Source organism: Manacus candei, unplaced genomic scaffold (genome assembly GCF_025592945.1).
Source record: "Manacus candei isolate 608988 ecotype Guabito, Panama unplaced genomic scaffold, ASM2559294v1 h1tg000014l, whole genome shotgun sequence".
Lineage (NCBI taxonomy): Eukaryota > Metazoa > Chordata > Aves > Passeriformes > Pipridae > Manacus > Manacus candei.
In genome coordinates this window covers 12503075-12528683 of record NW_026138062.1, presented here as the reverse complement: position 1 = coordinate 12528683, position 25609 = coordinate 12503075, and the positions used below count along the sequence as shown (strand labels likewise).

At 34.7% G+C, this 25609-nt stretch overlaps 1 protein-coding gene across 3 annotated transcripts in view; it reads left to right on the top strand.

Annotated features, from left to right (window-relative positions):
* Positions 1–25500, top strand: part of SCEL (sciellin) — a 48202-nt gene extending 22702 nt beyond the window's left edge. For 2 of the 3 annotated variants that reach the window (XM_051780504.1, XM_051780503.1), the window contains exons 10-18: positions 1276–1347; positions 11757–11816; positions 13426–13482; positions 14498–14557; positions 16061–16150; positions 19005–19079; positions 20342–20450; positions 22755–22857; positions 23841–25500. In XM_051780504.1, the coding sequence (XP_051636464.1) occupies positions 1276–1347; positions 11757–11816; positions 13426–13482; positions 14498–14557; positions 16061–16150; positions 19005–19079; positions 20342–20450; positions 22755–22857; positions 23841–23857 (643 nt within the window). In that variant the 3' untranslated portion in view covers positions 23858–25500. The remainder of the gene's footprint in view (positions 1–1275; positions 1348–11756; positions 11817–13425; positions 13483–14497; positions 14558–16060; positions 16151–19004; positions 19080–20341; positions 20451–22754; positions 22858–23840) is intronic. The other variant, XM_051780505.1, reaches the window with a different exon arrangement.
* The last annotated feature ends 109 nt before the right edge of the window (positions 25501–25609 follow it).

Genomic DNA, 25609 nt, shown 5'->3' with positions numbered 1-25609 from the left:
TATAGTCCATGTCACAGAAGGGCATGAAGAAGACTTCCTTGCAGAAAAGCAATTTTTTTCATTTGCTTAAAACATTTAATTGGATATTTATTCAAATTGAAAAAACAACTGTAACTCCATAAAAATTAAAAACTGCTTCACAAATTAAGTTCCACAGCTACATATGTTGCAAATCACTATGAATAAAGTGAAGAAAGTGGTAAATTTGCATAAGCAAAAGCTTGTAATAGATGGCATTAACATAAGATGAATTGATGTAAAGTACTCCAACCTTATTTGAGTGTCTAATTTATTTAAATAATTCATTAATTAAATGTATATTTTATATGGTCTAAATTAAGAAAAGATTACTTAACCAACCTGCAATTTCATGGCTTATAATTAAGACGGCTACACAGCTTGTCATGGTTTAGTTGCCATACTAATAGAAAAATTTTCTGAAGGAGCAGATAGCCCTCATTAACTGCATCAGCCACCTTTCTTATAATTTCTTATAATTTAAGTATTCCTGTAGTGACCAATCTGATTGTTCACATAAATAAATAAAAATAGGGAAGTGTAATTGTTTACTTATTTAGCTTTTAAAAAATCAGTACTTTGTTAGTTAAGCAAAAGTTTTGTCTTTACTAAATAAGTAAAATTTATTTATTAGGTAGGAGAAAAGGATCTAGAAGTTCCTTTATTACTAAAATAATTTTGAAACAGTAAAGAAATGGCAGTCAACTCTTACATCCATACTAGCAAAACAGTAACTCTTGGGATACTAATTATTCAAAAGGCTCAGTGGTAATCTAGTGAACTACATTACATAGCTCTTTATATTTTTATTTTTATATATGTATAATTCTTTAGACACATATTTTATATATATACTATATATTAAAGAAAAAAAGAGAAAAATGTCTCAAAGAAAATGCAAACTCACTCTCAATAAAAAACCATTTCATAGAATCACAGAATGGTTTGAGTTGGAAGAGGATCTTGAAGAACATCTAGTTCCAACCCCCCTGCCATGGGCAGGGACACCTTCCACTAGACCAAGTTGCTCAGAGCCCCATCTAGCCTGGTCTTGAACACCTCCAGGTATGGGGTATCCACAATTCCACTGGGCAACCTGTTTAAGTGCTTCACCACCCTCTCAGTAAAGAATTTTTTCCTAATATATAACCTGAACCCACTCTTTTTCCATTTGAACCCACTTCCCCGTGTCTTGTTACTCCAGGCTCTTGGAAATAGTCTTGTACCTTCAGCATGTTTCCACCATTTCTATTGCAGGGCTGCTCTTTCATCAGAACAGGTGACCCTTCAGAAATCAAAGACCGATGTGGACGTTCAAGCTATAGCAAGGTAACATAAAAATGATATTTTGATTAGCATTGATAAATGTGATAGTAAGTACTCAAATTGTTTTATTACTCTATTTGATATCTCATTTGGACATGTGTGTGATTAATGCAGCATTTATCTAGTCCTAACCATTGACCTGGAAGTACAAACTTTGAGTTCCATTTCATTGACTTGCTAACTTATTCCAGGTGTTCCATTTTTTAATCTTTTAGTCTGTCTAGCCTTCATTTTGAAAAGCAGAATATAGATAGTTGCTACAAATGTTTGGAAACAAATAAAATTAGAGTAGTATGATTATACAGTGTATTTTCTTTGCTCTTCAATACCTTTTGGGAGAGATAATGACTACACATTACTATGTATATAAAAACACCCCAACTCATGCACTGCAGTCTTAACATTTTAAATAGTAAAATCCCAACATATAGATTTAGTGTGACAAAATTAGTACATTTAAACAGATGGACTTGTTCTTGTGGTATAAGTTAGATGGCATGTGTACTAATCTTGGAAAGAGTATAGAATACCAGAAAGTTATTGGTGGAAAAGACAGAGACTCTTTTTAACTAAAATTTCAGCAAATTGTAAGGTTCTGTACTGATGGAGATGTTATGCTTTTCAAAACAATCAGCAATAACTGCCTCACCCCTGGAAATGTTCAAGACCATGGGACTCTAAGCAACCTGCTCTTGTGAAAGCTGTCCCTGTCCATGGCAAAGGGGTTAGAACCAGGTGATCTTTAAGTTTCCTTTCAACCCAAGCCATTCTATGATTCTATGATTCTATAAGCACTCAAAAACTTTTATTCCGTGACCTTGAAGAGAATAAAAGGCCTGAATATGCAATTAAAAATTGAATGAATTAGAAACAGATTTCTAGATATGCACTGAGAATTATAGTAGCTCATTTTGCCATTTTTACTTAGATATATGAAATGGTTCAGTCACTAAAATTAGTTTAAATTAACTAATTTTAATTAGTTTGATTCATAAAGTTCAGTTTAGTGGGGTCTAAAGCTATAGTGTATACTATTTGGAATTGTGTTTCCCTTGCCCAAAGTCCTCAGTATGTAAAATCAGTATAAAATTACTAAGAAAGCATCCAAAAGATGCCTCAGAGCGTAATCCCTAGAAAACAAGCAATGTTTCACTGAAACATTTTCCTATTAACAAACATAGGGCATCTTAGAGAATTAAATATGCCACTGTATTAACCAAGGGAGTCACAGCCATTCTTCACTCTTAAAGGATTTTTAAGGTCTTCCTTAATCCTCACCCTCAATCAGTTCACATTCATCACCCCCTGGTTGCTCTCATTACCACATCAAGCTCTGCATTCCTGTCCCTTCATTGGTGAAGAGCTGGAGGAATATTTTACTGGTCTACAAGTTTCTATGGCAACATCGCACTGCTATTTGTGTCAGTATATAAACTGTAAGTAGTCTGTAATCTTAGTGGGTAAAATTCAGCCCTCTCTACTGCTGCTATTAATTCCTTTACATTTGGCTGGTGCTTCAGATGTCATCCATCTGCTGCTGCTGTGTTAACTTCACAGAACTACAGATTTTTGTTAAATCTATGCTAACCAAAAATGTATTAATCAGCTGTCAGCAGAAGTGCTGTTTTTCTATTAAAAATGTCATAAAAATACTACATTTTTTGCAAAAGTGGTTGTGTCACACAGGGAAGTATATGTGAAGAGTATGTATGGTAACATCAATTTTTAGTAGAATACTCTTTTAAGTTGCATACATTAGTTTCCTATATTTTTACTTTGAATGGAAACATTTTCAAGTCATGCTTTTAAAACTCATACTTAATTGATTATTTGTTTTCCACTCAGGATTCTGATAGGGATGTTAAAGGAATAATGAATTAATTTCAGTATAAAATAAGTAGAAAATGGTAATTAGCTTTCTATCAAACTGGTCAGTGATACAAGGAAAATCTTTTAGAAGGGATTTAACCTGAAAAGGATGTCAGATACTATCTCTTTTGGCTAAAAGTTTAAGCTTCATTGTGTAGTGTTCTATGTAAGGCCTAACATTGATTCTGTTAACGTAAAAAGCAATTTTGCATTGTTTTCATGGACAACAGTTAAACGTGGCATCCATCTAAAAACACAGAGTATACAATAATGTATATATCTATCTCATATCTAGAGGCATGGACATATGGACCTCCACCTCTTGGATATGATTAACAGAACGAAAAAGACATCTTACAGATACCTTAGACAGCATAAGTAGGCTAGGACACAGAAAAAATAAAGATAACTACTGCCTAATAATTGTGCATTTTTCAGAGCATAATAGGTCAAATCAGGTCTATTGGTATCACACAAATGCAGCAGCAGATGAGCACTACACTGCCTACATACAGAGACATTTTCCTGAGTTCTTCAATGGGCCTTTTATTCATTGCTTATCAGGTTCTTTTTTGTGTTTTATTTCCACTTCAGTGAAGATCCAACCTTCTCACTCTGTATTTTTCCACTACGTAATTGTAGCAACCATCAATTGCAGGTGTTTAAAAGCCAGACTTTTTTGAAGAACTAGGTTCAGTAGAAAATGTTGTTAAACCACTTCCAACACCCTGAGGGTGTTTAAGTCAATCTTTCATTAATGATTACAGTTAGGGTGCAAAAATGTGTATTTCTATCAAATGCTTTTATAATGGGGCTCACTTGTATTCAACTGCACTGCTTCCTTGCATATATATATATATATATGCACACACCCCATTACAGAAACCAATGTGTTTGTCACAGTGGGCCACATTTATCAGGGCATTAACAAAGGCATTACCACCAAAAGATGCAGAATAACCAAAAAGCCATATTTCCAAGAGTTCATAAATTGTAGAAGTGATGAATTTATCTTTTATTTTGCATAGATATATCAGAATTCATGTTGGACATACTTGAGGAGAAGCTTATGAGGTGATCGTAAGGGCGGCTATATAAGAAATTAGAGAGACATCCCACTCAGCTTGTAAAGCATCTGTGGGGAGATTCTCTGCTATCAGCAAATGACTATTAGTCTGTAGGGACACAAGGCATATTGTAGAAACTTTTACATAAGCATATCTTTTTGATATGCCATCTACAGCAGTTAGGTTGAAGAAAATGTTTCAGCTGTGTATTTGTGTGTATGTGGGTGAGAGAGGCAATTTCTAGGGAACAGAAACAAGGAACTAGAAGATTTTTTTCTGACATAATTAAGGTAATTCTATATTCTTACTCCTGTACAGGGTTTTCCTATACTGTATAGAGTAATTAAATATCATTACTCTTGTCAGATAATAGAAAATCTAGACAATGCTGTAAATTTGTTTGTATTTTGCTCCTATTTCATGATATTTCTATTTAACCCGAGGTGTGTTGCCAGTTTTCATGGTAATTGATTGTGAAGGAATGACAAATTATTTACCTGTGCTTAAATTAACTCTTGTAACACACATTTCTATGTCTATCAACATCTGGAACTTTGAAAAGAGGAAAAAAAATAAGAAAAAGGATTGTTTTTCCAAATTATTAAGAAAAAGAGTAAACTGTTATCAACTTGGAATTTTCCAAACCAATGGAATTAAAACCATCATGTCAGGTCTCCTAAATGAACATTTATTGATAAAACTTTTCCTGCTCTAGAGTTGCATAAAGCAGAAAAGTGAGAGAACATGTACGTGCATTTTGAGGCATTGGCCAATTATGTGTTCCCATTGCACAAAAAAGAGAAAACTACTCTAGTGAGAGAGATAGTTGCTGTCCCTGAAAGCGTTCAAGACCAGGTTTGATGGGGCTCTGAGCAACTTGGTCTAGTGGAAGGTGCCCCTGCACATGGCAGGCGTGTTGGAACTAGACGATTTTTAAGGTCTCTTTCAACCCGAACCATTCTATGAGACAGGCAGTTCCAAAGAGCCACTAGAAATGTCCTGAACAATTACCTTTGGTTGAACTAAAGTTTAGATGACCAAAATTTGAAGGCGTGGCTCCCATACCAGTAATTCCTGTGTGACTTTTCCTTTGGGATGTCTTTTTGTTTGCTTTCACTTTTTATCTAGACCTTCTGGAGACCTCTAAAATGTTCTGAAGGACACCTGTGTCCCTCAAAAAATGCTGGAAGCAAGGGTGCTAAAACAGAAGTCATATACACTCACAATTCAGTAGCTTGCTTTGGCTACAATGACAATTGTTTCTTTATGGTGAAGTGGCTTTACACTTTCTAAATTGTTTTTGATAGTACAAATCAATACAGTCATTTTTGATTATACATTTTTGCATTTCAGCAGAGGGCTTCCAAGTGACAGGCACCTTCTGTCTCTCAATTCTGACAGATTCAGCATTCACTGGAATGCTGGTTTGCAGCTTTTCTGCATGTTGATACAAACAACTCACTGTTGCACAGCTTATGTGAAGAGATCCAAGCCCATTATTCCCAACTGAAAAGTTAATACAGTGTTTACAGGGTCATACATACCCTTCAAGCAAAATGGAATAAGTTATTGTCCTTTTTCAGTAATCTTTCTCAGTCTACCTTCTATGAAACATTTTGATCAACAGCTTCTTCCTTTGTATTTAACTCCAAAATCCTCTGGGCTAAGAATTACACTGTTTTTGGCACAGTATAAGCTAGCTTTCACAGTTGACTGCAAGCTTCTTCTGTTCTTTCATCCTCAGCTGTTATTGATGAAAGGTCTGAATGAGGGCTTCTGGCACTGATCAGTGAGCATAGCAATGTGGAAGGAAATGCACCCTGCTTCAGAATAAATGCCAATCTTTTCTCAAAGAACTCCTTTACTCGTTCCCAGTTATATATGACAAAAGCCTGATACAGGGACAGTAACACAGCCATAACAGCAGATCAAAATTCAGCTGGGCCTATGATGTTAAACTTTATCCAGTAAGACGGCTGACACATTTAGTATACTCTACACCAACTCTTTTAGTTCAGAGTTGGAAGGTCCACTTGGCAATTGATTGTTTTTGCCTTCTCCTGTGCAGACATGACTAGGTCAGAAATGCCCTTATGGTTTTAGCCAGACTTGGTTAGTGTGGTCTTTCTATATTCCATAATTTCAGAAGAGGGAACTGTTGACTGGAATTCTTTGTTGGTCAACTGGGAGAGATCACTGAAGAAAGGACAACAGATGTAACTTTTTTGGTTTCACAGTTAAAAATACTATATATATCTTATAATATCATCTCAGTCATCTCAGTAGTTTTTATAATTCAGCTCAGTGCTTTTAATCAGAAAACAGATGGACATCTATTAAAAATAATGTCCATGACGCCTTTAATAGTATTCAAATAGTATGCTATAATATCTGCCTCTGGATTGCTCATGATTATGTTGATGATGACAGAGTGACTACATCTGAAACCTTACTGAGTATCCCGGGATTTGACATGAAGTGTCCAACTCATTAAAGGCAATACAGCAAACCTTCTGCAATACGCATGGTCCTTCAGTTTTCTAGTCCATAAAACGACACCTACAATATTGGTGCTTGGGTATTATGTCAACTATTGGTGTATCAGCAAAAAGGGATTATGAAATTCTAGATAACTAGGTAAGAATGCCTTCAAGAGTTAGGGAACATTTGGAACTAGATAGGGGCTCAGCAAGACTTTTACAGGTTAAATAAGCATTCACTGAATGACTAGGGAGTTGTGGGCACATACTCTCCTGCATGATCCTTGAGATACAAGAGCATGGCTGCAGTCTGTTTAAAATTTCCTTTCTCACTTCCTTTAGTACATATGTCCAGGATCAACTTCAATTTCACCTCAGCATTAAGAACAGTCAGAAAAAATGCAATCAAACTTTTTAAAATGTATTTTTATTGACATTTTCTTCATTGCTCTCAGAATTTGCAAATACAAACATTAGAAAGATTTTCAGTGCTTTCACTGAACAACTACGACATCACTAAAGCTCTTTTGTAGGTATGATTCACGTGTTTCCTGCTTCCATGTCATTTGAAATTTTATCTGAATGTTTTCAAGATTAAAAAAAAAACCAAACCAACTAAAAACCCAACAAAAACTGTGAGCTGTGCTTGAACGTGTGGATGTAGGATTAATTTGTGGTTTTCTTTTTGATGGTGATCTGACCTGTCACCAGCTAAACCAGAGTTTCTGAACTATTATCCACTGAAATAAGTGAGATTCACAAGCATAGTTCACAGAGCAGAAGGACTGAAAAGTATTAGATCTTTATCTCAAGTGAACTGAGTTAGAAATCAAATGCAGACTGAAAATAAAAGCCAAATGTAGACAACTCAATTTCTCTAACTTTTTGATACAAAACATAAAAGGGAAAAAACTCATACCTTGTGGTTACATAATACATTAATTTTTACACTTTTAAAAATTACTTACTGAAAATGTTCATAGATCATTTGTACATTAAATTAAAGAAGACACCAGATACCTAACATCAATGGAATGAGGTAATGCAAAAGATAATTTTTCGGTAAATGAAGAAACATTTGCTGATACTGATACAGGGTCAGAGATACCAAGCTTTTGAAATTTAGCTGTTGAGCTTGTCACACAAGCGTTATATAATTTCCCTTTCTGTTTGTGTCTGAGAGGCATAGGGGTCAAGATATGGCAGAATAAGAGTCCCTGGTTAAACTAAACCATATATTCTACATGCAGCTTGTTTTGACAGCTTTTTTTTACACTTATTTTTATTTATGTTCTTTGCTATCCTTTTATTTTACTGCACTCTCTTCATTAATTGTCAGATTTCTAATCCTATTTTACACAAGCAGCTAGAGGCAAAATATCAGATAGCAGCAGCAAAAATTCATGGTTACCAAGTTTACAGCATGAGGCCCACAGTGGCCTAGTTGCACACAGTTTTTTCTGTCCTTCAGAGTGGGGCTTCCTTTTGGATTCACAGTGTTATTTTAAGCATTTTTCTGAAAAGGGATGTTAAAGGCTAAATAGAGTTTTTTCTGAAGGCGCTCACTTACAAAGAGAAAAGTAAATGAATCAATAGAATTGTCTTCCATACTTCAGCAATGATGACAAGCACACCGAGGTCTTAATGCAAGTCTTAACGTTTTTATTTTAGAATAAATTAATTAATTGTTTCAATACTTGAGATCCTTTTGTACAAAAGGTGATACAAATTCCTCTCTAGTGCTGTTACAAGTATTTTTTTGCAAAATAAAAAAATACATATTAGTTATCCTGAGTTAGGTGCCCCTAAAAACTTCCAGTCGTGTCCTGAGTTTTTATTAAAATACTTCATTTTACTGTATTTGCGAGTAAACTGTGTATTCTCCTCCTGGCAGGCTGTCTAACCCACCTCATTCTGATCCATTTCAAAAATACTCACCCCAGGCAGAATGTTCACAGAGATGTAATGGCTGTCGCAAAAGATACTATGCTTGGAGGTGGCATCCTTTGGAATGACTTAAGAAAAATGCCAACATCTATTACAAGCCATCTACCATATTTGAAAGATATTTCCTCAAGTTTGTCTAAACTGCTTTGTATAGACGTTTTATGCTGCTGTTTTTCATCATCATCTATATTTTAAAAAATTGTTGACAAATGTAAGCAGTAGGAATTCAATTCAGCCAGCCTTGGACACCAAAATAGTTTGTTTTTTCAAGTGACAGTTATACTTGCAACTGGAAATCCTTCTCCACAGCAGCCTTGCACTGCATCTAATATTCTGATATGCAAGGAGCCTTTTCAGTATATGAATATAGGTTAGTCTCTATCACACAGTAATGCTTGTCATCTCTTTTAGAAATATTAAAAAAGGGATAAATTGTATTGCTGATTTTTAACAACGTAACAACTGTCAAACGAAACCTAACCTGAAATTCTGTTTAGGCTCTATAATGCACGCTCACTCTAGTTTTTAATGTGAGGCTGGATTATGTGCTGATATCAACACTGGTGCTCACTGTGCGCTAACGCTAAAGTAAACACAGCTTTGCTAACAGAGAGATTTAAAAAGTCAGCAAAAGTACGCCCTGAACAAAATCAGACAAATTCTGAGATATGCACTATGTCCTGTAGCTTGCCCTACTTTACATTTTATCCTTTTATAAATAACAGCTCTCAAATTTTAACTTTAGTTGATAATAACCTGAACTGTGCTTGAACCAGTAACTTGAAGTTGTGTGTCCTACGACCTCTCCTTTGCACCAGCCAGCCACCTCAAGGCAACTCGAAAGATGCCAGTCCTCATTACCTGGTGCAGTCATGTCAAGATGTTTCACGAGGCTGAAAGTCTGAGAAGTGTTACGAGTGCAATAAATTAATATCTTCTAAGGGTTGTGTTTTATAGAAGTTTTGTTCCATAGTAACCATAAAGCATAGGGAACAGGTCAGTCTGTATTTATTTCTGCGCTGTAATCTGCAGCTGCAACTGGTTTTGTTCACTTATTAGGACTCTTTAGAGTTGAGAGTTCTATAAATCAGGCTGTAGTTGACCAGGAGTGCATGTGTAGCCTAGACTTTTATTACTTTTGTTATCCCTTTGGATAACAAGTAAAATCTTCCTTGCAAGCCAGTCAGTGTATTGGGATACCCAAAGCACAGAAAATAATGTATGAGGAAGTAAGAAAATGCTGTTGGCTGCAAAGTCATTATGATTTACAGACTACAGAAGGGAACTAACTCATAGGAGTATACAGACATAGTGGCCTGCAGGGCACAGCTTTGATACTGTCATAGCTTTTCTATTGCTCCATGCTGTGAAAGTCAGCAGAAGTAAGCAGAAAGGCTACTGATAACTGTGTTGAGTAAACTGCATATAATCCCATGACTTCAGCCAGAATGAACAGGAGTCCCAAATCTCCTGCTCTCTATGTTTTGGGTGAATATACAACACTGAAGCTTATATATATGTGCAGGTTGCATAGCACATAAAGATCATCATTGAGGCAGCTGCAATTGCAAAGCTTTGGTAGGCTTCATAGGAGAGTTCAGATGCATATTTAAAATACCTCTAAGAACATAAAGGAATGGAGGATGCAAGAAACAAGAATTATAATGCATATATTACTCATGTCAGACGTGCATAGCTGGTTTTTTTGGTGGTTTTGGTTTTTTAAAATAAAATTTGCAAAAATATAAGTTAAAGGAACTACCTGAGTCCTTATTTACACTCACTATAATTTCAGTGTTGCTTCCTCCACGTACTGAGGAAGCAATTTGCCATCCAGTTAGCTCATAAAGGAAACGATAGTTTTGGATAGTTTTGCAAGGCTACAGTTTCAGAAGGAATACTCTGGAACTGTGAAATCTGCAATAATATAAAGAGAATTTCCAAAAGCATATAATTTATTAAGGACTGGTTTGGAATCGTAGTTAATGGCAGTAGAGTCTTCTTGCACTCTTGATAATCTCATCAAAGGGAACCCCAAAGCTGACAAACATGATCAAGAAGAAACCTGAAAAGGCTGTTGTTTCATGACAGAACAGGTCAGAATGAAAAGTCAGTAAAGAGACACATGGAACATTGCTGACTGCCAGGCGACTGAACAGGTCCTATAGGGTGGCACTGTCATGTCATCAAAGGCATCATTCTTTTCCCATTGCTTTATTTTGAGGAGTAAATATATCAATTTTTTGTAGGGAGTTAAGGTAACTAGATGGTAACTTTATGGGTAAAGCTGCTGAAAAATTTTCAGTAGAAGAGTTTGAAAATTTTGAAAATGCATTTTCATGGAAATGAAGTATTTTATAGAAATGCTAAGACCAGCACAATCCTTTGAAGGGAAATAAAGGTAGTCAAAACAACACTCCATGTTTTGACTTGATAACATTAAAAGTTACATTCAAAGAGTATAAATATGTTAATTTCCATTTCTAATAGTTATGTTACATTAATATATATTGTATCTCTAATGTTAGTATATTGAAAAAAGGAAATTAATTAACTAACAAGTTCTAATTCAAGGAATAATATTTCCCCCTTACAACAGATAATAATAATAATAATAATAATAATAATAATAATAATAATAATAATAATAATAATAATAAATCACATCCTATCTTTTGTGTGGAAGTTCAAGAATTAGTGGATGTAACTAGATCTCATCATCCCTCACTTTAAACATGAACTTTCTTGTGAGAAGGGAGAGTTTACTTGGGAGGGAGCTGGTCTAGATAGCCTACCAAACAGACAAATGGACTTTTCCATTACCTCAGGAAGAGTGTGGGCTTATGTGCATATGGGGGGCATATGGCTGTGACTATGACTATTTTTGAATTACTAAAATGATGTATGCCTTGAACTTTTAATCAGTTATTTTTTTTCATTCATAAAGGTTGTGCCAATTATAATTTTTTAAAATTATTATTTAGTTTGACTTCTTGACATTTTGTTATACTGATTGTGATACGATCTGGGGTTTGCTCTGTCTCTAAAGGAACCAAGACCTCGATAACCTCAGCAAAGTGAATCCAAGTTCTTCCACAAGTGACAAGGAGTAAGTCTTCAAAGTTTCTCAGGCCCCTTTTTTCCTAAAGCAGTGAGTAATTTGCAACTATGAGAATGTCAGGAAAGGTAATGTTGCAAATCTGGAAAATGTTTTATAGATTAATAAGTAGCATTCCTTATACTGAATGATGAATGTAAAAATACAGATGAATTCAGTGGCATGTGCACTATCAGTAATATCACAAGTAATATCTATGGCAAGCTTCCATATGTGCCTTATATGCTTCTGCAATTAAACTGTTAATGACATATAGTTAGAAAAGGGGCAGTAAACAAAATACCATAGAACTCACAGATGATAAGGGTTTCCCCAACAAGGAGTAACAAAGCATTTCAGTCAGCAAGGGCAGTGATCCACAGAGAGCAGCTTGAACTTACTTTTTGAACAATGCGTCAGTTCAATCTGTTTCAGGCCAAGTTTCTTGAGGTCTGCAAGCATCCCTTCAGCATATGGAAGGGGAGGAACTGGCAGGGTACTGTGCTAGTAAGAGCTGTGTTATATTTGTCACACCTAACACTGATATTCTGCAGATAAATGTCAAGACTGATGTTCTAAACAGTAACAGCACACAAATGTTGCCAACCTGTGAGCATCTATTTTACATTAGACAATCTTATCTATATGCACACACATACATATATATATATATATATGTACACTTAGCACTAACCTGTAAGTTGAGCATAATTTTTTTTGGAAATTTTAACTCACAGATAATTTAATAGGATAAAGCACAAGGCTTTGAGACACTACTGAATTTTAGGAGTATCCAAAGTTTTAAGATTAATAAGCCTATCATGGATTGAAGTGACCAAGTTATGAGTTTCATAGAGCTAGCTGGGCCTTTTTTTTGCTCCCTATTTACCTAAAGAGAATCATGGGTTTTTTTACAGTAGTTAAGAGTGCTTTTCATAGGTCATTCCATCCTCTAATTCATGGAACCATTTTAAAATAGTAAAGAATACAGAGGAAAAACTTGCATCTAGTTTAATTGTATTTAGGAAATTTATAAAAATGTTTCCTTATATGTAAACTATGTGAGTCTTTGGATGCTTACATTTTTAGTATAAATACAGATAATGCTTTAATTGTTAACCATGATGATAAACAGAGGGAATTTCTCATCATTCCAGAAGCAAAGTATGTGGAAATTTGGTCATATTTCTACACATTGTCTTAAGAAGTAGAAGTTTCTTATTTTAAATAAAAAAATTATTCTTGAAAATTATTAATGCAAACACATATTAAGCTATTTGGAGCCTGCAAATTAATTCTAAATTCTTTGAAAATTCATGTTTCTCCTTCACTGTCTTCACTGGCATTGATCTGATGAAAGTATTTTTATTTTCTTGGATATAATAGATAATATTTTTTATTTAATTATACAGAACTTTACCTTGCTAGGGGAAAATTGTAAACATACTTTCTTATTATGTTCAAGAACATAAGTATTTGCAAATTTTGAACACAAATGTAGCTAACAATTTACTTTTTTCCTTTTAAATGTTTGCATAAATATATTTCTTTCTTTTATGACACTTTATTCCTTCCTAGATAGGGGGAATATTTTAACAGTTGTATTTGTTTGTTCTTTCAGACAAAAACACCTTCAGGATCTTACTGAAATAAATACTGCTGATCAGAAAAATAAGAGGCGAGCTTGTCATAATCTTTCTCTTACATACTCATAAAACATTCATGGTTGATTGGATATTAGTATTAATAGGTTTTGTTCTGTAAAAATCATTACATTTTAATTTGTGTTCAAATGGGAACCTGGGTGACACTTTTTTAATCTGAAACAGTTTGTCAATGGGTAACATTTTTGTTTAACTACAGGGCAATTAATATACAATATTAATGTAAAATTATATTATTATATACATGACATATATTAATATATGAAATTTATTATATGACATTGCTTTTTCACAATAAGTGATTGATCAGCTACTAGTATAAATGTGATGCCATATAGAGATTTTATACAATCCTAGATAACAGCAGTTGTAAGAGGAATTTGGTCTGCATATAATAATAAAGCAAATAACATATTTTGGAAGCCATTTCCATAGCTCATGGTATTGATGCCTGTACCAAATGAAATTCTGTTATCAAGTTAAAATGATAGAGCCACGATCACTTTAGCAGATGTAGGCAGATGTACATGCTTCACCTGTAGCATGGGAACGCAATGTCACATAGTGGTCATAAACTGAAACAAGAGAGATTCTGACTGGATATATGGAGGACTGTCCAGCAGCGGAGCAGGTAGCCTGGAGAGGTTATGCCATCTCTCTCCTTGCAGGTTTTCAAGACCTAACTGACAAAGACTTGACCAACTTGGTTTGATTTCAGAGCCACCCCTGCTTTAAGCAGAAGGTTGGACTAGAGAGCCCCTGAGGTCCCTGAATTCCAGTCTGAATTATCCTACAAAACTATAATGAACTTGCTGATTTTGAGTTGTTTGTTATTCTTTTGTGGTGTCACACTAGAAAGAAACTGAAAAATATTGAAGCCTGAACAGATAACTACTAACTGTAGTAAGGAATATTCTCTGCAAAATGCACACAATTTTTTTCTTCTTCAACATAAATAATTCAGCCCGTTTAATATGTTTAGATTAAATAAAATACTTCTATTAATTCTGAGGTCTCTCTCACTTTCAGAGATGAGGACCTTGGTGATAACACTGAAGTAAAGTCTGCTGACGACCAAAGTAAAAAGCGGTGAGACTTAATTGGTGGTTTTCTCTAAAATTTGAAGAGCTAATATCAACAGTTCTGGCTGTTTAGTGTGGTACCAGAAATTTGAACTAATACAAGAAAGCAAAATTTGCCCAACATAAGTAAGATATCTGTATTATTTCTAAAATGTGACTGATTAACGAAACGTAACAATAAAACTGCATGTATTTTGGTAATAAGTAACAACTCAAACATATAATCTCTTGTAAGGAATGAAGATGACTGGTGACAAGATCCTCATAAGCATTTTTGTGCTTATCTGGCTGTTTTGTGAACTCAGCTGCTAGCATCTCAAGCAAATATAAGTAAATGCATTCCTAGTACAAGGTTTCACTGCTACTAGGTTTCTTTATTCGCAGAAGCTAGGACCCATTTTGGTCAATTAAAGTGAAGTTAGTAATATGTTTTTAGCTACCATTCTGATGGTATCTTTTTCAATCTTCCATTTAGTTGTACATCTAAACGAAGAGGAAGAATTAGCTATCTGTATACATAGGCAGTTTTTCTATTTTTCAATAGAAAATATTTTTGTCCTAGCAGTTTCACTTGACAGTCTGACCAGAGAAGCATATACTGAGTATCTGTGGTGAATGAGTTTCTCTTTTAGTTCTGAAAGGGGGTATGCCCGGTGAGGAGTCACAACAGAGGGTGCTGCTTCATGCCGCATGCTATGCATATAAAACATGACAGCACTAAGTGAGGGTCGTTTGCAGAGCTTTGGTCCTTGGCAAGCTCACTGAAACAAATCAAAGCTGCAGCCCAAACATCCAGAGTTAAGGCTTGTAAGGCTTGTAAGGCTTGTAATCATCAAGTTGCTTCAGAACAGCAGTAGCATTTATCTGAGCTGCTTTGTAAAATCTTCAAAAACATTATAGCACTTATTCCTTAAATCCTATAATTTGTATGGCAAGGTTTATTTTTATGTTTGTTTGACTGTCATGTCTGTGGCAGGGAAAACTGCAGAGGCAAGGTTTTTTTTGCTTGAATAATAATCCTGCTTTCTGAAATGAGTCTATGTATCTGTTCAGCTGGTCATTTCTAAGAAAAACATAACTGTAGTATATCCAAAATAAAGAAAATTTGGGACTGAAATGCAGTAAGCCTAAGAATACATCATAAAATAATGACAAGAAAAAGTACAGCGCTATCAACCACTGAGACATTATTGCGCAGTTGAAAATCTCAGCGAGCACTTCTAGGAAACTAGAGTTCAATAAAGTTAGATGAAGTTTCTGATATGAATAAATCTGAATATATCAGCATAAACTGGAGGACTTAAAATTATAGGTCAGTGATTGCATTATTTTTCACCAGCAACAGTTTCACAACAGTAAGATAAACAAAATTTTTTTTACCTATTTTTCAAGCCCAAGCCTCTCCATTTACGGCTCTAAGTGTAAATTAAAAGCTGTGTAGATGAAAATGATTTCTAAAAAGTCTTTCTTTTCTTGTTGTACGGTTTCTTCTTTTTTTTTTTTTTTTTAGGATAACTGAGAAAGCATATGAGAATCCTCCAAGGGTTCCAAATAATCTCCCAGAAACAAAATACTCTAGCGACAATGAAAGGAAGACCAGGTACTGTGGACAATCAATTGAGCATCATAGCATCTAAAGTGACATTTCTTGCAAAAAAATAAGAAAAAAACCCATTTTTATGCATCAAATTTCAGAGATGCTTAGAAATCTCACATTGGTCTTTGGAATCATGCCAGCCCTCTTCCAAATCTTCTTCCAGGATCCCAGGCATAGAAGCTCACAAATCATAGCTCTGGTGCACAGAGTGGAGAGCACAAAACATACCCCGTGTAGCTCTAGACATGTGGCTGAAACATGAAATTGAGGAGAGTAGCTAAGCCAGAATTCATATATAATCAATGGAGGAAAGGTATTTCCTATGTGTTAGATACACAGTGCCCTTATTTCTTACAAACTTACTTCTTTGTGAGGGTGTAAGGAAAACATTACACTCCCCACTCAGGTGCCTTATTAAGTTCCTAAATGGGATGAATTTGAACCCATGTATCACCAATCCAATCACTGAAACCATGACATCCTGACTTTTTGACCAGGAACAAGCTCTTTTAAAAACCATTTATCTTGCAATACTCTTGCTCTAGCTGGATTCTGCTTCTGCAAGCACACACATTGCAAATCTGTGTGAAAAATGTGATGTAGAGATATTTAAGAGAACTAGCTGTGTTCTAGAATTACCAGGTGTGTTGGTAACAGGAAATAATTGAAACAAAGGAATTTATATCTTGTTCTTCATGGTTAAAATGTATTTTCAAGAAATATGACAAAAATGTAATATATAATTCCTGAAGGAGAGACATTTTTGGATTAGGAAGAAACCTCTCCTCAGTACCAAACCACTCAGTACCCAATAATTAAATATTAATGTGGGTGGGATTGTTTAAAGACATAACCCCATATGTAAGGTGTTGTATTGCTGTATAGTAGTTTTGAACTCCCCGAGTCAAGGCTGATGACTTGGCAGGGAAAGGAGTAATCTTCTATTGAGCCTTACTGACAGGGAAAATAGCAGTCATAGTCTGGTACTTTATGGGAACTACAGCCAATGTCCCCATCCTTAACCTTATGCACACCTGAGCTTTGGTGTGGGTATGAATGGGCACAGGATCTCTAATCTCTCATTTTCTTACATTTGCTCTAGGAGGTTGGAGTACAGTTGAAATTTATGTATTTTGAAACTTCTGCATGGCCTCAAAGGAAAAACCCATAAACTGGCTGAGAATAAAGGCAAAGCAAAACAGCATACAATTTAAGACTAAAAATGAATATTCAACAGAAAATTCAATTAGCATTTTCCAGCATTTTGCACACATACAGATTCTGATTTGTAATATTCTGATTATTTTTGAAAGTTAAAATAGAGACAACAATACAAGAGTGGCAGGGCAAAGAATGTGCTGCAATATGCAATGTTCTCTTATGCTTGACAAAATTTATACCCTCTACCTGAACCCCTAATCCTAATTTAATTAATGAAATCTTATTAAATGAATGGTCTTTGTAGGTTATTTCAGGTTTTATGCAATAGATTCTACAGAGTATTTATTGCTGAGTAGTTTGCTGTGTAAACAAGTCACACCATAGCAAGCAAAGGAGTGAGTTATATGAACTGAAAGAAGGTATATGATCAGATACACAGCTCTCAGCCTACATTGTGACTCAGTTTTCACTTAGTGTCTTGTCAACCTCTCAGACTATGAATTTATTTAAAAAGGTTCCGATGTTTCCTCACACTTTCAGTTGACAAGGTTAGAAACTGATTCTTTGGAAATATTTTTGCTGTAGCTTCATTATTTTTTTCTATACAGTAGTAGTTATATTTTTTTCCTAACTTGTGGTTATATACATTTTTGTGTTTTTCAACATTGCTATGTTCTATGAAACATACATATAACATTTATCATTTAAGCTTATCAGTAATTGTAATTTTAATACAGTTCTGGTGTTGCATAGAAATCAAATAAGAAATATTTACATTAAAAAATGCAGCTATGTAGAAAAGAGTATCTGGGCTTCATAACACCTTTCACACACATTATCAGTCTATTTCAGGTAAAGCCTGTAAAAAAAGATGTTCTGCAGATACACATGATTATAAACAGTTGTTCCTAACATTGCTGAATATTATTCAAGAGTGAAATGGAAGATGTAATAATTACCACATGCCTTATTAATTTCTGGAGAATAGGATAATTAAATCAGTTCAGAAATGTTCAAAATATGTATGACTTCTTCAGCTGTCATATATATGTTCATCCGTTCCATGCAATAAAAACTGACAGTTAAGCAACTTAGAAATGGGACTGTTAAAAAAGGAAGATTAAACTTCCCTGACAGTTCAGTATATTCCTTTTTACTTCCTTTTACTCCGATATGAGGAACAATACAGTTATTGTAGTGAACACAGATCACACATTGAACAGCCTGTATTATAATGACCCTCACTCTAATTCTAGGACCACGTTGTAATTTTGAATGGCTGTTTGAAAGCTCTTTGAGGACAAGTGAAAGAAGCAGAGGAAAAGGAAAAAAATGCAGTCTGTCACCATTTCCTGACACGTATCATTCAGGCTGGGATATTAGCACAGGCAAACCCAATAACATCATATAATTTTGCTCAATGGGCTTGTGTGGATTTAATTTTGAAACGCTGAAGAATCATTCAACAATAAAACACAGTCCAAGGACACTATATTTCTAATTTAGGGGTTTTTTATTTGATATTATTATTCTTTATGGTTGTGAAGGTACAGGAAAAGAACTCATCACCAACTATCATGGTTTTTTTTTCACAAGCATGGTACTTTAGTTTAATTTGCATATTATCATTAGTGTAGTGAAACCTTTAAAAATATAAAGTACTGTTAGTAATTGCTATGCACTCTCTGCTTCACAGCAAATCATCATATGGTGCCTATGAAGAAAATATAACTGGAAATACTATTAAAACTGTTTACTCCACTTCTGACCGGTATGTACACATTAATAACATTGTAGAGTACCAAAGGACACAGACATTTGCATAAGCATTCAAGTGTTCAGACAAAAGAGAGCAGTGGAAGTCACCATTAGGCTTGTCAGACAGCTTTTCATACAGAATCCTCTTTCAGTGGGATCTTGGCCATCAAATCATTACCACAGCTCAGCAGCCTAATATTATGTCAAGCTTGTCACAGCTGACATTTTAAAATATCTATAGAAACAATAGCCAATGCTTTAAGTGATAGGGTTGGCTTTGTGAGTCTGTAGTTTCTATCTCAGGCAGCTGCTTACTCTACAAAATGTCCTTCCTTTGTGAGAGTGGTTTCTGTAATTACCAACTTTATGACCAGATGTAGAGGAATCAGTTCACATGACAACGCTGTTAAAAACTATGTTTTCACAACAATTAAGATATTCCCAAACATAAGAAGCATATTTGCTCCATTAGTAATATCTTACCTCATGGGGAAAAAGAGTTAAAGGATAATTTAAACAGTCCCAATACTTGGAATTACCAAATCAGAAAGACTTGTATCCTTTCCAACATAGCTATAAGAAACTCTGGGAATGATTGAATATTAGTACGATGGTTTGTCATCGAGTAGAAAGGAGTAAGGCCAGTTGATTTTGTAATGCAAAACCAACAACAATTATATCTAGATACAGACTGATGTCATGTAAGAATGCAACAAGAGCTGAGAAAATTTTTTAAAGTACTATTGTCATAAATACCAGGTAGACTGTTCTATATGCGTGTTCACTATAACTGCCATGAAGGTATAAATTCTGTCTGACATACAGAAAATCAAAAATGTTTTCAGGCATTTCAGCAACACAGCAATTTCTATACCAGATTGATCAAATTATGGCAGTTTCAATACAACTACCAATTTATTTTTGTGATTAAAATGTTAAAATTCTGGTCTTCCACTCCATCCCTATTTAGTATACATGCTCCCAGACATTCAGCAGCTTAATTCAGTTCACCAGAGAAGACCATTCTTTACATGAAGATATTTTTTGCCATTTGACAATTACATTCAGCAATTTATCCATCACAGGAGCATGTATATTACACTTGTCAACTAGAATGAAGGGAATACACACGACATTTTTCCATTTATGGCCATTGTACAGTATACAAATGTCTTTCCCACGCAGCCTACTAAGCTTGCATGCTGAGATTTTTTTCTGCTTGAGATTTCGATGGTAGCTCTTTTTCTGACAGCTGATGTTATATTATATACACAGGAGTATAATTGGAAAAGATATATGTACATACTGCAGGAAGCCCTTGGGCATAGATGCCAAAATGATCTTAGATGCCTTGCAAATTTGCTGTCATTCAACTTGCTTCAAGGTAAGAAGATTTCACCTGGTACTAAGAAATATGATTTGAATGTAATACCTGCATTATACTACTCATATAATAAGACTATTTAAGCCTTAGGCCTTCTCCACCTTGAAGAATAGGAAGACTTCCAACCGGAGGAAATTAATGTAGGAAATACTATCTCTCTGTTTCTCTCTCTGCTCTACACAGTCCCTTCTTCTTTCTTTCCATTTCTCTCCCTCCTCCCTCTACTCTCCTTCTCCCTGCCTCTCCTCTCTCACAACCACAAGGAGGATAAAGGATGCAACTGAATGTATCCTGAATGTCCCACACATTTAGAAGCCTTCACTTATACACCCTTCCAGTCTGATACAGTGAATTATCTTCAACTTACACTTCCTTTGTATTATAAAATTTTGTTCAATTTCTCTTTTTATGAAGTTTGGTAGATGTTCTTGATTAAGTGACATCTAAAACAGTCTTAATTATTAAAAACTAGGTATTTTTTCCCCGTTTCCATTAAAAATGAAAGCAGAGGAAATTTATTTCTGCTTGCCATTCCAAAACACAAGCCTCAGCCAAAAATTTGCTTTTCTCAGGGTATGCCTGGCAGTGCTCAGTCCTATGGTCTGTTTTCTTTCTGCCTCATTTGTCTTATTTCTGCTTGCATCTACACACAGAGTTTGCTGTTCTCACAAACAATACTCTGCAAAGTCACTGCATTAGCATAGCTCATTTTTCTGCCCAGTCCTGCATAGGTTTGACTTCTGCTTCTGACAGCAGTTCTTTTACCTATTTACTGCATGAAAATTAACACAAAGCAGAATACAGCAGTAAGGTTGCTCTTAATATGTATGAATCTACATGTGCTTTTTGTCTCATATTGACTTTCTGAGCTCTTTGAGCACCAGAAATGCAATTTCTTCCTGGGAAACCACTATGTAATACTATTACTGCAGGTAAATATAAGCTCTGGTTTGCTTCCATTCTTTTTAGATGGATCAACCCACATAGAGAGTAATGGGCTTTTCATGCAGTTAAGAGTATTAATAAGTTCGTATAGGCCGAATTATCTGTTAAATATTTATGCTTTTTAAAAAAATTATATTATTTTGCTACCTATTCTCCATTTGGGACCTTTCTGGCCAGCAAAATTCATCTTAATTTTTGTATAACTACATACTTATGAAAGCATTGGTAAAAAAACAACTGATGTAGGTCTGTGGCTCATGCTTGTAGTTATGTATTTAGCTAAACAGTGCAATTTTTCATCATTAATATTCATTCAGCTCCTTACAAATACCCTGTATCCGTTAGAGATTTGCATGTAGCTGACAGCAGTATAATATCTTCATTTCCTTGTAAAGGTATATACCAAAAGTTGTGAGTAAATAATCCAAATTATAGGGGGTTTTCTCTGTATAAAAATTCTAGCCAATCTTGGTGATCAAAAGATCACGAAGACATGCCCATCCTTTTGGTGATTTAAACAAAGAAACATAAAAAAGTGAAGAAGCAGATTGTTTTAATAAGACCTTAATGCTAATGCTGATTTTCACTTATCAGAGCATAAAATATCCAAAGAAACCAGAATTTACTATTATTTTATTAGATTAAAATAAATAAATAAATAAATAAATAGATAAAATTATCTGGATATCGAGGTTCTAGTTTATACATCAAATTACCATGCTCCTTGATCCACTGTCAGCTTTCCTTGTGATCTTGGGAAGTAAGCTTCTGTGTGTATCTGTGTATTTTCATATGTGAAACGTGGACAATGCTTCCCTATCTCAAAAATTAGCTTTTTTTAGACATTTGTGAAAGCAGTGTCCAGATTCTGCAACTGGAGACATAGTTAAGTGTTAAGATAAGTGTCTTAAAATATTTTGAAATAAGCAGGTTTAGTTTCTTTAAGATCTACTCTGAGTTGCATGATTAGGAGTGATCATGCTTCCTTTACTTGGTGAAGAAAGAAAAGGATCTCAAAATAGTGATTCATCTTATTTTAGGATAAACCTCTAAGCTAAGACAGAGAAAGTACCCTTTTGAAATGTCTCAGTGAAAGTAGGGGGTTGTTAAGTATAATGAGTACCTAGGGAACCAATTGAGACACTGATTTTTAGACGTTTAAAGGTGAGATATTCAGATGTTTAACTTCCTGTTCATTAAAGCTACTCTTTCAGAGTTCAGATTTGATGATATTGCAGTAATAATAACCCCTATTCTGGTCTGGGGTTGCCTGGTTCCTACAGTACAGCATACAGGGAATGAGTATTAGAGAAGGGTTTCATTTTAATTTTTCTTCTTTCTTTGAATTGTGTGTTGAAGTGTGAAGTATGTAAGAGACCCCTGGAAGATCTAAAAGCAGGAGACAGCATTTGGATTTACAGACAAACTGTGCATTGTGAGCCCTGCTATTCCAAAGTTAAAGGTAATGTAGGAGATGGCACTGAACATAAGGAAAACAATTCTGAGAACTTCATTCAAACAACTTGAACGTACAACACAGCTGTTGCTTTTCTCATTTCTGCATACTTAAACTTTTTCAAAGCATCTAATTCAGTAAGTTTAGGATGATATCCAACCCGAGAGTCTAGATACAATTATTCTGTATCTGTGAGAGAGATTTCTTAAGGTCTCATTGTAACCCGTAGAGTCCTACCTATGCAGTCAGTGAAGACATCTAGAGTGAGACAACAGCCTCTTGCCCTGGAAGTGAGAAGAATAAATTGCAAGGTCACCTGAGAATCAGGTTGCTCTACTGAAATGACTAAGCCAGGGTCCAGAGGTATTTTCACCTAGTGGAACAATTGTGACCACTAGAAAGAAGATACAAAATCTATTAAGTCATAATGAAAATATTATACTGTGATTATCATTCTTACCTTTGTGAGGAGCATAGTGAGTAAACAAATGCACAAGGCAGGGACAAATGAACATTTTATTAATTTTTCTATAAGCTGCAAATTTGAAATCTTGTGTCTTCACAGCAATTATTATTTCATATAAATCAGTATCTAGTACCTCTGTACCATCTTAAGACAAATGGAAATGGAGAAGAAATGCTCTGATAAGCTAGTTATCAACCACATAATTCCAAGATAAGATCATGTTAACAAAAATTACATTAAAAATTTGTTTGATTAGAATACTTTGTGTTATGCCATTGCAAAATTTGACAGGAAGAATTTTGCAATTAATCAGATTAGAAAATTAATAAGACATTGTAATAGTTACAAAACGGTAAAAAGACATACCAGGATTCTGTATATTAAGCATTATAAACTGACATGTCCTTATTAATCAAATTACAAGATAGGACAGTCAGACTTCAGTAGATATTCTAAAAAAGAAAAAAAAATTAGAGTATACTTCTTTGCTTGGCATTTCTGACCAATATTTTCTCTCTTGCAGAAAAATGGATCTACTAATTCTGACATACAGAACTCATGATAAAGAAGTTCCACTATTGTTTAATTCAGTGTATTGGCCTGTTAATTCAAAGCACTGTGTAAAATTATTCATTTGTATTGCTAGGAAAAAATTTCCTAAATGAAGTCCTACTGCATGGTTATCAAAGGAATTAATTTAGTGGGAATTTAGATGCCCTTTCATACATACATTGCAGGAAGCAAAACGAGACATTGTTCAGTATTTTCATCAGATCTGTGAAACTGTTAAAAGTGTATGTAAAACCAATGATAATTTATTGAAATTTTCTGAATGTCAGAACATACCTACACACTTGTTATGAAGGGGCTGTATTCTCTTTTGTGTAAAACACATCTCCTCCAATATAAAGATCTGTTAGCTTAATACAGCATGAATGGGATTCATCTCATCAAAAATTAGCCATTTGGAGGTCAACTATTTGGTTTAAACTAGTGTTTTCATACAGAGGGAAGGGGGTTCATGCTGTACCTTTGAGGAGAGACATCAATCTCCAGAGGAAGGTTCTTTCCAAGTAACCTAAATGGTAATTTTGAGACAGAACAAATCATCTTTGGAAAATGCATCTCTATTACTGAAGAAGGATTCTAGGCAAATATAGTTAGAGGGTTTTAAGTAGAATTATCCCACTCCATGTTTATAATACTGTTACTATTGTATTACCATTTTTTAAGAGGTGCACACTTAATAGTTGCCATGAAATAATGAAATACATACTTTGCACGATATTATGTTGTTGTATTTATCTTTCCTACTTTATTAAACTACCTAAACACTTTGGATGGATTCCTCTTGCCTAAATTTATATACAATGTAGACATCTATTTCTGAGTTACTTGATCTATTCTGTCTCACACAGAGGAGCAGACTTTTTTAGGAAGCAATTCAATCGGTCAGATTGCAAATGTCTATTTTACTGTGGTGTTAACCATGCTTTGAATGTATGTCTTATTTGCCGTGGTTTGCAAAGGAATCTGGAATGAACAGTTCAGAATTCTACACATCTACATTAGGTCAGATAAACTCTTTCAAGACTACAGTGAAAGCATTTTTTTCCCTTTTGGACAGTGTATGTGTGTAAAGTATAGAAACTGAAAGAGGAATTCATGCTTTGTTATAATAAGTTGCCTAAAATATTCAATAGTTGAGTAGTTTACTGGACATACAAGGGGTTGACTACTAGTCTTTGACATGAGACATTTTAGATTATGATTATCCAGAACAGTTTTTTCTTCCTTACGCCTCAGCTTAAAAGGACTTCTTGGATATGGCCATGACAGAGTTAGAGCGTTTGGAGGCTGCTGGACCTGAGCAAGAGCTTAGAAGCATGTGAAATGTCAAGCCATAGATAAATATTAGACTAGTGAATGGCTGTCCCAGTCAAGCTCTCTCACCTTGACTGCACATTTCATAGTGGAGAAAGGAGGCATGGATGGATGTCTGTGTAATTTAAACCATTGGGCCTGCAGCTGAATAATGATGTAATCTGTCTTGTCTGGCTTAAAGGATCTTCAGACTGACATGCAAAGGAGCCATGAAACAGTAGACATTTTGTTTTGTTAATTTTATGAAAATTTCTTATGAATTAATGGCAGTAGCTCTAATAAATCTGTAATTATATATATATTTTTTCTGGTGTGTGTCTCTTGCTGATGACATATCCTAGTTAAACTATACTTATTGTTACTCTGTGCTTCGTCAGGAAAAAATGAGACTTGCACAAGAGGGTGAGA